General features: G+C 44.3%; 1 protein-coding gene across 2 annotated transcripts; it reads left to right on the top strand.

The window, feature by feature from the left end:
* The first annotated feature begins 17 nt into the window (after window positions 1–17).
* On the top strand, window positions 18–11,260 carry akt2 (v-akt murine thymoma viral oncogene homolog 2). Of its 2 annotated transcripts, none has more exons than XM_080459555.1 (14): window positions 18–643; window positions 2,889–3,091; window positions 3,345–3,476; window positions 3,565–3,676; window positions 5,123–5,276; window positions 6,414–6,545; window positions 6,650–6,715; window positions 6,807–6,875; window positions 7,465–7,587; window positions 7,808–7,936; window positions 8,182–8,396; window positions 10,190–10,277; window positions 10,363–10,465; window positions 10,646–11,260. In XM_080459555.1, the coding sequence occupies exons 2-14, from the start codon at window positions 3,046–3,048 to the stop codon at window positions 10,723–10,725; spliced, it is 1,449 nt and encodes a 482-aa protein (XP_080315681.1). In that variant the 5' UTR covers window positions 18–643; window positions 2,889–3,045; the 3' UTR covers window positions 10,726–11,260. The 2 variants fall into 2 exon arrangements, with proteins under 2 accessions (XP_080315681.1, XP_080315682.1); XM_080459556.1 differs by lacking the exon at window positions 18–643 and adding an exon at window positions 681–881.
* Window positions 11,261–12,798: the final 1,538 nt, after the last annotated feature.

The raw sequence follows: 12,798 nt of genomic DNA, 5'->3' as shown, positions 1-12,798 counted from the left end.
GTCCTCCAGCTTCCGGCGGGGTGTAGTTGACTTTAGAACGGGGTAGTTGTGCTCGGACCCTGTGCTGCTCCGGTGGGGTGAAGCTGAGGTTACGCTGCAGGACAGGACTGGATGTACCCAGGTGCAGACTGCACCGTGCAGTGGACCCTCTCCTCTCCTCACCTCCTCTCCTCCGCTGCTCGACGTCACTTCCCTCGGTGTCTGCTGTGCTGTCTGTCTGCTCGAGGACGGAGGGCTACTAACCACATTAAACCCGCCAAGAGTGCGGCTTTTTTTTTTTTTTTTTTTTTCCTTCTTCTTCGTTACTATTTCCTGGATTCCGTAATTCACTTGTGGTCGTACTACTGGACGTACCTGTCCGGCAGTTTGCCCCCACCACCACTACCACCACCACCACCCCCCTCTCCCGGGTGGACTTTGCTCCGTGGTGTGCCTGCGTCCGCTCCAGTGAACCACTGCAGCAGTTTACAGAGCAGGAGCACGCCGCCGCCGCTGTTGTCACAAGAAAACAGGCTCGGCGAGCAGTCGGCTAAGCTGTGTGATCATTGACAGAGTTCAGTACACACCAGCTCCGGGTGATAACGAGGGGCGAGCTCCGTGCGGCGGAGCTTCTGGGGGTATTTCTGCTCGCTCGGGAGTCCAGGTAAGTGAACGAGAACTAGCGCAGGTGGCTAACTGACGTGCTAACTTAGCATGTAGCCGGAGGAGTGTTGTCCGGGCTTTAGCCGCCTCGTTTGCTCGCCCGTTAATGCGGGGTCACGGTCAGCGTTTCCCCCGAGCTGCTGTCTTCTGGCTTTCCCACCAGCTTCAACGTCTCCACACACGGTCGTAGCCGCGGTGTTGGCGTGTAGCGACGCCAAACGGACCCGCCGTGGTGGAGGGTAACGCTCGTTAGCTCGCCGCTACACTGTTGTTGTGTTTAACGCTCCGGTGATGTTTACATGGAGCGGCTCGCGCTCGCGACACTGCGTGGTTTTCTGCACGTCGGTTGAATATTATCAGCTAACCGGGTAGCTGTGTTGTCCCTCTCTGTTTATTCCTTCAGGATCTGCTTCGTGTTGCCAATAACACCCCCCCCCCCTCACCCCCCTCCAGTTAACGCTGGCTGGCATGATTGTTGTGTGGTTGTTGTGCAGTCTACGTTGAAGCCTTGTTTATACCGATCACTCACCGCCGTGCAGCCTGCGAGTACTGGAGTGTGATCATAAAAAAAGTCTGAAGTCGAGGAAAGCCTTATCGCTTCATCGTTGCTATCTTCGTAAACAAACCATCGTAGGCTGACTCAGTGACTGTACGCACTGTGATGCCAGGTCCCATCATTTCCAGTGAAATTCTGCTAAAGACTTTATCTAACGTAAGCTGCTGGCTCAGGGTCGACCCTGGATCACCAAGGCCTCTCTGCAAACATTCAACCAGAGCTGCAGGAGGTTGTTTGTTTTTTTGTTTTGTTTTTTTTGCCTGCAAAGAGCTTTTTTTAAATTTTTTAAATCCCTGGTATTGATCACATCATTAAAAACACATGGACCTCCCATTGTTAGATTATTAGTGGCGATGGAAATCTCCAGGAGCAGGCCAGGAAGATTTGCATACCATGATGGTGGTTTGTGGTGCTGACATGTAGATTTGTGCAGTATTTGTTGTTGTTGTTGATTGGGAAGTTGTTCAAGCTCTTGTTGGCTGCAGCGAGACAATCCTTTGCTTGTAGAAAGCTGTTTGTCTTCACCTCCGTCCCGGTGGCTGTACATTTACTTCCTTTTGGTCCCGTGTCTCACATTCTTTTCTTGGTGTACATTAACAACCGAGTGAGTGTCAATTCCACCACCTAAGACTCAGTATTTAGTGAGTGTTTATACAGATTTTAAAGAGCACATAACCACACACCCGCTTCAAGGCTTTTAAAAGTTTTGAGTCAGATGTTCTAACACATTCATAATAAATTGAGTAATCTTCCAAACACTGACACGTTTTGCATGCTCTGAGAAGTTAGTCCAACCTACCCTGGTTTCATTATCTCCCTCCACTCGCCCTACAACGCCGTCCGAGATAACCACCACAATAAAGCCGTCCTGTGGGCTTTGCTGTCCAGTGTGTTCATCTGAAAGAGTCAGAGTTGTTAATTACACACAACACTGTCGCTATCTCCGTGAAAGAAGTTGATACTATGGAAGAGGAAATGGTTGCGTTTGCCAGTAAATTCAACAACATTCAAAAGTTATAATCAACTCGGTGGAGTGTAAACAAGACGCTCACATGACTGGAGTGGAAAGGAAATAATGATGTCTAAAGATTAGGCCGCTAACCGAGTGTGAAGGATGGGAAATTTGATCCAGTATTATTATTTTAGTCGATGATTGCGTGAACATTTTGGCAAATAATGTTGGACTTTCTGCCGTAACAATCAAGACAAAAGAAGTCGAAGATAATCTGGTGGTTATGTTTATTTATATTAAAGGTAAATATTTAATTACCACTTAGATTTATTTTGTCTGTAAATTGTTAGTTCTGCTCAATCATTAGAACTTAACTATCCTGTTCTTGCAGTGAATTCAACTTGTTTCAATACATTTTGAGTTCAAAGTTCACCACTTAAAAGCTTCTATCACTCACATGGTTCACATACCAACCTCTTCCAAGAATGGTGCATCAGTTTTCAAGAGAACTGATTTGTCGGTGTTTGTTACTTTTTCAAAATTTTGAGCTCAAGCCTGATCTGATCGGAATCAGTTGATCTGTGCAGCTTGGTGTAGAGTAGTCCTCCGGTTCTCCTGCGTTGTAATTACACGTTTACGATACACCAGGCTGCCGTGATCACCGTTTTTAAAGTCGAACTGTCTGCCATAATTGGTTACTTTGTAATAACAAGTCATCTTTTTGTTCTTTTCTTTCAGGTTTCGCACTATATAGGATTTTTTTTTTTTTTCCCCCTCCCCTCCTCTCCTTAAAATCTAAACCACAGTCGGGCACTTGACCAGTAAGGAGATTTGGCACGATTCCCACTAGCTTGTCCGCAGCCCCCTCCCTACCCAGACAGTCTTCTGCCCCAGCATGAATGAAGTCAGTGTTGTGAGAGAGGGATGGCTCCACAAGAGAGGTAAGAGGCCCTCTGTGATCACTCCTCAACTTCAACTGAGTTAGAAAATCCCATGTCACAGGTCATATTCTCATTGATACGTACTGCCATATGTGCTTTCAAAGCATCTGTCAAGTGAGCAGCTCAACAATTCATGGGCGTCTGTTTAGCATATTAAGACACTTTCGACTGTTATCTTGAATTCTTTGGAAGAGACGAACCAGCAGTGAAACAACAAAAGCTGAAATTTTCTCTCGTCCCGTCCGCTTCCAAGGTGAATACATCAAAACGTGGCGTCCTCGTTACTTCATCCTGAAGAGCGATGGCTCCTTCATCGGCTACAAAGAGAAGCCGGAGGTGTCCAGCGACCACAGCCTGCCACCACTCAACAACTTCTCCGTCGCAGGTCAGCTCTCTCTTCCTTTGGTCTTGCAGATTTTTCAAGTGTCGCTGTTCAGTTGTCTAATGTGAGCGACCGTGCCTGTGCTCTGCAGAATGTCAGCTGATGAAGACGGAGCGTCCCAAACCCAATACGTTTGTCATTCGGTGTCTGCAGTGGACCTCGGTTATCGAGCGGACCTTCCACGTAGACAGCAATGAGGAGAGGTAACGGGCTCCTGCGTCCTGTCTCCACAGTAGAACTATAAAGACATATGAGAGGGCTGCTTGTTGTGGGTTTAGTCCAGTCCGTCTCAAAATTCAATTTACATGTGAAAACAAACACCTCCCATCCTCCAGGATGTTTGAGCGAGGATCGCCTGTCGACACTGATACAAAAACAAACAACATCCTCCTATGAAAGAGTGCGAGAGAAACTAGAGTGTCAGGCAAACAATATTTTATAAAACCTTCTATTCTTTTGAAGCCCTCGTCACGATTTATTTTAACGAGGGCACATGGATTAAAATGATAAACAACGTGATTCAATAATGTGAGTTATTGACTTCCTAAAAATGTCACCAAATAGAAAAAATATGAAACAGGTGAAATTCTGAACAAATCGCTTTAAACCAACGGCCCAAACTTTGCATCAATACACATCTCTTGTGCAGACATGGCAGCTATGCTGCTCCTCAGAAGGCCACTTTTCAGAATTTGGGCTCTTATTATTCCCTCTTATTTCTATAACTTAGTCATAATTTTGTCAGCTGTGATTGCACACTAACTTCAACCTTAATGCCGACATGTGAAGCATCCATATTTACTAATATAAATCATAATGTGAATCCTGCACGTTTATGTACCTAAAGCTTTAAAATGCGCATTTCCTGTTAAGTTGAGAAAGTTACTGTTTTATTGCTGTCAACTGCCAAGTTCAAAGAAGCAGACCTGTGTGTCCCTAGGTTTTATTATTGATAGAGCAGAACTATAAAGACTCGAATGAAACCCGGGCCTTTCAGTTGGATGTATCAGTCTTTGAAAGTGATAGTGAATAACAGTGGCTTAGATTGAAAGCCAGAAGGACAAAGAAGAGAATTAGCCTGCTTAGTGTGCACGCAAGTCTTGTAGTTTTCATTAATATGTGTTAACATATTAACATTCAAACACACACGAAGAAACACATTTCAAAGATATTTGTTAAATCAAGTCGTTTTATGTGCGCTTTTGTGTGGCTGTCTTAAAGACACAGAACAGGAATAAATGGGCCTTTGTTTACTCCATTCAGCGAATTGTTTTTGTTTTTCAGTAGAAACAACCGTCCAGCCCCAAATATAATTTAGTGCCAGATTAGACCTGATTATTCACCTCTAACCCAAGCAATCATCATTGAGTTTTGTTTACATGGGCCCTGCCAAGTACCAAATCCCAACCGCAGCCGGCTGAATAGTACAGATTATCCTCTACCTTCTAAACTCTCAGCTTTCTACGCTGCTGTTCCTCCTTTCAAATATATCCTTTTCTCGATATACCGGCCATCTTGTTTTTTTTTTTTTAATGCAGAATGAAACGTCACGTTATGTCCTCGCAGTAAAGCCTTTATTCCTCCAGTGATTCACACACGACTGTGGCCAGATTTGTTCAGTATAACGCGTGTGTTCTTCCTGTGATCAGGGAGGAATGGATGCGATCGATCCAGGCGGTGGCTAACAGCCTGAAGAGCCAGCAGCAGGACGAGGAGCCCATGGAGATCAAATTTGGCTCGCCAAGCGACAGCAGCGGCACAGAGGAGATGGAGATCGCCATTTCCAAATCCCGCAATAAAGTGGTCAGTACTTGCAGCCGCAGCAGCGCCCGGCTCCTCGACGTTTGTCCAGCTAAGCTCATCTTTAATGAGCAAATCACTCACAATTTAAGCCTCTTTCTCCGAGCTCTTTCTTCTTTTTTATGACAAAATAATGTTGCAGGTGCGGGGGGTGGTGGGGGGGGGGGGGTGGTGGTGGTATTTGTAGACATATTCTGTCTACGTAACACTTGAGGTGATTTTGAAATGTTTCACAGACCTCCTCTGTGTCTCAACCAGGGGGCGGCGTTATGTAATGGAAAAAGTAAGCAGCGATGCGGCGCAAGTGGCGGTTAATGTTTACTTCACAGGCCGAAGTTTGCGGGTCATCAGACGAGCCTGACTCGAAAAGTTGTTGTACTTGTGTCCCAGTTTTTCCCACCGATAATATTCATTTTCAAATAGTGATCAACGTTCCCATTCGCCCCACAGCCCTGCAGAGCTCTTTATTTACTATTACAGAAAGGTTTCAAACGTACAACGCAGGGGGAAACACTGGCTCACCAGAGAGTTCATTCCAACCTCTGGGATCACAGTGCAAAGTGTAAAGATGTTCAGTTGAGTTTATTTATTAAAAGTAACCGCTGCCGCTAATTTATTTGCCATTGATTGAACGTCAGAGATGCAGCAGGAAAAGCAAGTTTCGTTATTGCTCGTGAAGCATCATCAACATTGACTTTTTGATTCTGTGTTTTGCACCAGAAGACATTAAAATGATACGATGTTCAAATTGCTGCCGTTTTTCTTAAAAGATCTCATTTTGTTCAGGTTTGGGGAGGACCGCTTTCTTTCTTTTTTTTGTAACGATCTTACTGTACTTCTTTTTACTGAAACAGAGAGAAATATTTCCCACTGGGATAAAACGAGCTGGGCACTCCTGCTATAAATAAAATAGAATACGAATACTTGTTTAATTGTATGTAATTTCTTTAGTGCGAGTTAAATATTTACTTATCTTGTCTTCTCACGTGGGTGGGAGATTAATGTTCTGGGGTTGCAGTTTTAGGAACAACACAATGAAAACGATCCAGACAGGCGGTTACAACATATATATATATCATTTCTAAAAACTGTTTTATTTTGTATTTGTTTTTTCCCACAATGTCAAAATGTTTCCCGCAGACGATGAGTGATTTCGACTACCTGAAGCTGCTGGGCAAAGGGACATTTGGTAAAGTCATCCTCGTGAAGGAAAAGGCCACGGGGATGTACTATGCCATGAAAATCCTCCGCAAAGAAGTCATCATCGCTAAAGTGAGCATTTCTACATCAAAAAACACAGAGACCGTGTTCTCTTCCAAGTTGTACATAGTCTTATTTTCATTGCGAATACAAAGAGTGTGTGTTTGTGTCTTCAGGACGAGGTGGCACACACAGTTACAGAAAGCCGAGTTCTCCAAAACACGCGGCATCCCTTCCTAACGGTGAGTTAGCAGCAGTTCTGTCGACGTCTCTTTCCCACTACGGGACGCCATCTGATCGTGACGCGCTCGTTTTGTTTCCCACCTCTTACAGACACTAAAATATGCATTTCAAACACACGACCGGCTATGCTTTGTGATGGAGTACGCCAACGGAGGAGAAGTAAGTCTTCCTCTTTGTGATCACTTGTGTGTTAAACGTTTGTGTGGAACAAGGTGACCAGAGGCAGATTAATATCAACACTTTGGGAAGCCGATGGCCTCCGCTCATTTCTTGCCCACGAATATTCTTTGCTCGTGTTGCCTCTTGTTGATGCTACAAGAAGCCTCCACACTTTGGTGGACGGATCACGTTTTTCCTGTTTTACCCCCATCGCATGACACGCAGTGTCAAGAGGGTTGTTTACCCAAAGCACAGGACTATGCTATTTTTAAATGTGCAATATTCAAATTTTGGTTCGGTTCTTTCTGTTTTTTTGAACAAAGACTGTTGAGAAAAAGCAGCTATTAGTTTAAGAGGATGACAATATATACAATCTTACTGTTGTTTTTGCAAACAAGCAATTAAACATGGAGCTGATTGTTAGATTTGTTTATGAATTGGATCCTCGTAGAAGTGCAGACGTCACATCATGTTGGATATTTTCTGTTAATCAATAATGCCCGAACAGGTTATGGCGACACATGTTTCTCAGCGAGGCTGAAGAATCGTTTTAAGAATCCTTCCTTCCTGTTTGTTTGTTTCTCTGCAGCTCTTCTTTCACTTATCCCGGGACCGAGTGTTCACAGAAGACAGGGCTCGGTTCTATGGTGCAGAAATAGTGTCGGCACTGGAGTATTTACACTCACGCAACGTAGTTTACAGGGATTTAAAGGTAAGGTGGACAGAAGAACATGTTGTTTTTTTTTGTTTTTTTTAATATCTGCTGTGAGAATATTGGCAACACGTCTTAACCCCACACTGACATTCACCATGTCCAATGAGAGAAACATTAAGTTGAAGTTGTGCGCTTCACACTCGACTCCGCCAGCAGATAGTTTCCCTCCCAGAGCAGACGGTTCATTTGGCTCTAATCTGAATGTTTGTCTGCACAGCTGGAGAACCTCATGTTAGACAAGGACGGTCACATAAAGATAACAGACTTTGGGCTGTGTAAAGAGGGGATCACAGACGGCGCCACCATGAAAACCTTCTGTGGAACCCCGGAGTACTTGGCACCAGAGGTAACTCGACGTGAATAACAAAGCGTTTTGTGATTTATATGATGTAAATGAGGACTGGTGTCACGGGACCGCATGAGTGCTGGGAGCTTCAGGTTTGGTCATTAGTTTAGTTGGGAGGTTCTATCTTAGTGCAGGTGGAGGAAGGGAGTAGAGGTGACGATCCTGTAGGTCCATTGTTGACACTGGGCGGGTGTTTGTTTCTATGTTTGAATTAAAAAAATCAAGCGTTCATCGTTGCCCCGTAGGTGCTGGAGGACAATGACTACGGGCGAGCGGTGGACTGGTGGGGACTGGGCGTGGTGATGTACGAGATGATGTGCGGCCGGTTGCCCTTCTACAACCAGGACCACGAGCGTCTGTTCGAGCTCATCCTCATGGAGGAGATCCGCTTCCCCAAAAACCTGGCCCCCGAGGCCAAGGCCCTGCTGGCAGGCCTGCTCAAAAAGGATCCCAAACAGAGGTTGGTGATGTGCGGCTCGTGCACGTTCACACGCGGGTTTCCATCGGCTCCATTCAAAAGAAACCGCTCTTCACAAATAATTCACTGATGCAGGGTTCAGTTTTAATACAAATACTTAGTAAAGGCGTTGGTGTATCTGGGAAGGCCTCAAGCTGGTTCTCCTCTTATTTAGGCGACACACTGAAAAAAAAAATCCTATCTTGTGGCATCCCTCAGGGTTCTGTACTCGGTGCTTTGTTTTCTTTGTGTCTCCTGGGTATTGCTTAAGACATTTTTTAAGGATGCGTTGTTCCATTTCTAAGCTGATGACAATCCGTTAAGTCTTCTTTTAAACCGGACAATATGTCGGATGGCTGAAAACTTTCATGCAATTAAATAGTGAAAAAACAGAAGTGCCTTTATTTTTGTTTTTGATTTTGTCACACCTAATCTGTTGCTTTTAAACCTGTCGTACAAATGATGAGTTTGTATTTTTAAACTCAATTAATCTCGGTCAATAAACTGATTGGCTCATCATTTAACCATTTAGGAAACATTGCAAAAACATTTCATATTCGTTTCTTTTAGTCGGCACCGCTGCTCTCCATGGTTGACCTGTTTTGCAGGCACATCCTTGAGCCGCCTGCAACTGGTGTGTTCATTTCAGAGTCCTGCTGCTTGTTTTCCAAACGTTACGCAGTCACACTCCTGTTTACATGAAGGAGCTGCCGAAGCTTCGTGTCTCCAGTTGCACACCGAGGTCTTCTGAACAGGGTTTACTTGTTCTGCAAAGCACCGCGACGACAGAAGTCGCCTGTGCGTTTGGGGTTGTTGCTCCACCAACGCTGGAATGGTTTTCCAAAGGAGTTGAGGAGCGTGGACTCGGTAGACATCTTTAAAAACCGACTGAAGACCCGCCTTCTCAGTCTCGCTTTTACCTCGTTTTGTGTGTCTTTTCATCCGATTATTGTAAAGAACTTTGTGACTTTTCCACTCCTGATACGTGAAACTTGACTCATTCGTTCATTCATTCCACTGGCAGAAATAGATTGGTGCATAAACAAAGAACAATTAAAGGTAAAAGTGAGCAGCAGAGTTTAAGGATTTTGTGGCGACTATTTATATAAAGCAAAAAAAATTTCACATTTTGTTTGCATCATTAAAGAGATGATGAAAGACGTGTTGCTGTTGTTCAGATGTCGGAGGCGGGAGGCTCCTAAATGTTAACATTTTTCTAAATCTGATTCGCTTCCTCGAGCAGTTTGAAACAACAACAAACACTTGTGAACACTTTTTGTGTTTTAATTTGATGTTGAAGACATAAAGTCGAGAGAAGCGGCTCTTTGGCACGTAATGATTGTTTTATTGTGCCACAAATACATAAATCCCTAAACGATGGAACAGTACATTGATAAAAAAAACAACCTTTTCTTGGATTAAAGTTCTAAATTTTCCACTGCGCTCAGGGGCGCCATCAATTCAGCTATAAAATGAAGTAACCACATTATTTCAGCTCATGTTCTTTCTTGATTAGTTTTGGTTGAGGGTAACGGCCACAAACAAGGACAGTATTGATTGTTGTTTTGGTCAAGCCGCCGTGTTTGTGGCAATAGTCAAAGAACGGCTATTATTAGCACACGGCGCTCTGTGCTGCAGGCGCACTGACGCGTGGACGTAGTGCGGAAATGAAGAGTCAATTTGTCCAGGAGCTGTGAGGGGGAGAACAACACGGCCAGTGTTTGGCCGTTAATTTCTTATTACAGCATCGGCGTGGGTGTTTGCACGGGCGATAAATGAGTTTGTCGCGTTCGCAGGCTGGGAGGCGGACCGGACGACGCCAAAGAGGTGATGAGCCACAAGTTCTTCACCTCCATCAACTGGCAGGATGTCACCGACAAAAAGGTGGGGTTAGAAAACAAACGGGCGCCACGTTGAAAACAAAAAGGTTCCGCTCAGCACGTTGACTTGCTTCCCTTGCTCTCCTCAGCTTATCCCGCCCTTCAAGCCCCAGGTAACATCAGAGACGGACACGCGCTACTTTGATGACGAGTTCACGGCACAAAGTATTACGATAACTCCACCAGACAAATGTGAGTAGATTTGTTAGATGGATTTTTCTAAGACGTTACAAGCTTTGGACATGGATCTTAACAGTGTTTGTTTGTTTTTTCTTCATCTCTCTCTCTCTCTCTCTCTCTCTCTCTCTCTCTCTCTCTCTCTCTCTCTCTCTCTCTCTCTCTCTCTCCTCTCTCCATCTGTGCACACTCCAGATGACAGTTTAGACGTGGAGGATTCGGATCAGCGTACACACTTCCCTCAGTTTTCCTACTCTGCAAGCATACGGGAATGATCCCTCGGACTCTTGAACGAGCAGGCAGGCTGACACATGATCACAATCACACATACACACTCGCACTGCTGGGGGAATCCGAACAACACAACACAAACAAACAAACAAACAACAAAAAAAAAAAGTGGCACAAGACACATTTTCATTCTATTTTTAACACATACAGACACACACACACACACACACACTGGCAAAATGGAGCGGGACACGGATCAGAGTAGGAAACGCAGACCATGAACGACTGACCTCAGCAGGTTTGTGTGGTTAAGACAGGCAGCTTTGTCTTGGAATGTCCTCTCAGGGCTGCCACCCGGCGTCCCCTGCAGGACCTCCGCTGCACTACACTGGGCACCACATCAAAGCCTTGACACTTTGAAAACCAGGTTATGCCAGCAAGTACCACCTTTTTACCAGCTGTACCCATGCTTCTCTCACACACACACACACACACACACACTGACCCGTGCATAGACTGCATATATCTATATACATACACGCACTTGATAGAATTAACAAAAGTTGAATTAAAATTAGGAAAAATGGAAAAAAGAGTGGGGGGGGGGGGGGGCAAATTTGATTTTATCAGTTCTTGCGGTTTTAAATGTAAAGCCATATTTCTGCATTTATTTTGTGATTTGTTGAAAAAAAAAATTTTAATAATTTTTTTTTTTTTTTAACAAGTGCTCTTTCTGGAACTTGCTGTTACAAATCAAGAGTGGGGATTTTCCTACAGTTGGCGGGAAGTAAGGAAGAAGAATAGAGGGGGGGAGGGAAAGGGTGAGGAGGATTGCCATTACTGTGTTTGCACTGCACGTGTGTGTATGTGAGCAATGAGTGGATGAAAACTTCTGTGCGTCGAGTGCGAGAGAGTGTATGAACAAGCCGTGTTTTGATTCGAAGCCATCCATTTTTTTTTTTGTCTGTTTTTCTTTTTCTTTTGTTGCACGTTTTTCAAAAAGCTCATAATCATTGCTGGAATATCAACGTGAGAGGACACTACGCAGCACACTCAACGGACTTCTCTTTCATTTTCTTTGTTTTAAAGGGAACAAGCATGTAATTTATTTACCAGCTTGCCGCCAATTTGACTCGTTTGGGATTCGCAACCCGGGACCTGATGTTTGGCAGTTTCTTTTTGAATTTGCTTTAAAAGCTGCATTCCATTCTGCGTGAAGCGACTCAGGCAGAGCAGACTGACCCGACCTGTTGCTGGTTTTCTCCGTGGACAGTCGCACACTGTTAACGACAGAATCTATAAACGCAGGTCCCCCCCCCCCCCCCCCCCCCCGCCTGTCCGGAGAGACGAGTGCAGATGAGCGCAGCAGTTTGCGGTCCGTGGTCCAGTGAGTCTTGAAGAGATAGGCACCGATGTATTGTTCATTTTGTATTTGTAATATCAGTGTAAGTTTTTAAAGTGAGCTTTTGAATGTCCCCATATTTAAAGAATGAAAGCGACGATGAGTTGGTTGAGAGGCCAAAAAAACAACACCACCACCACCACAAAATTGACTGACCTGTTAAATGTTGAACACTTGACATGATTCCATGTTTGATGTTTGGAGTACTTATCTTTCCTTAAATGCTGTGTCGAAGCACTTATATCAATGTAGCCGTATGTTGGGAGCAACAATCTGCAGGTTTACATTCCAGCCGAACGCAACATGAGCTGTACGACCAAACCTCGGCCTGCGGAGAGAAGAAGCCAATAAAACACGAGCTCTGTTGGGAAGTTTGAATAAGTAACCTGGATTCTCTCAGTTATTGATTAAGCGGAGCCCTGGACAGCATATTGAACAGCGTGTTGACACACACACACACACACACACACACACACACACACATTTTATTCCACGATGCTGGAATAGACGATGGTTGCTCTTTGAATTTCACTAAAGGAACATCAAAAGCATTTTGTATGTCATTGTTTTTGTTTGTTCATTTCTTCTTTTTTTTTTCTTCCTTTTTGTCAATCTATTTCTCAAGATTTGGAGGACATATTGTCTTGTTTAGGTATACCTTATATGGAAAAAAAAAGAAATATATATTAAAACATCTTTTAAACCATTTGCATTT

Source organism: Lipophrys pholis (assembly GCF_963383615.2).
Source record: "Lipophrys pholis genome assembly, chromosome: 3".
Classification (NCBI taxonomy): domain Eukaryota; kingdom Metazoa; phylum Chordata; class Actinopteri; order Blenniiformes; family Blenniidae; genus Lipophrys; species Lipophrys pholis.
This window is presented reverse-complemented; position numbering and strand designations above follow the sequence as displayed.

Bases quoted from the DNA above. Each gene is read 5' to 3' on its own strand.
- akt2 (XM_080459555.1), top strand. From the start codon at position 3,046: ATGAATGAAGTCAGTGTTGTGAGAGAGGGATGGCTCCACAAGAGAG. The intron at 3,477-3,564 runs GTCAGCTCTCTC...TGTGCTCTGCAG, and splicing joins CAACAACTTCTCCGTCGCAG to AATGTCAGCTGATGAAGACG. The intron at 5,277-6,413 runs GTCAGTACTTGC...TGTTTCCCGCAG, and splicing joins CCAAATCCCGCAATAAAGTG to ACGATGAGTGATTTCGACTA.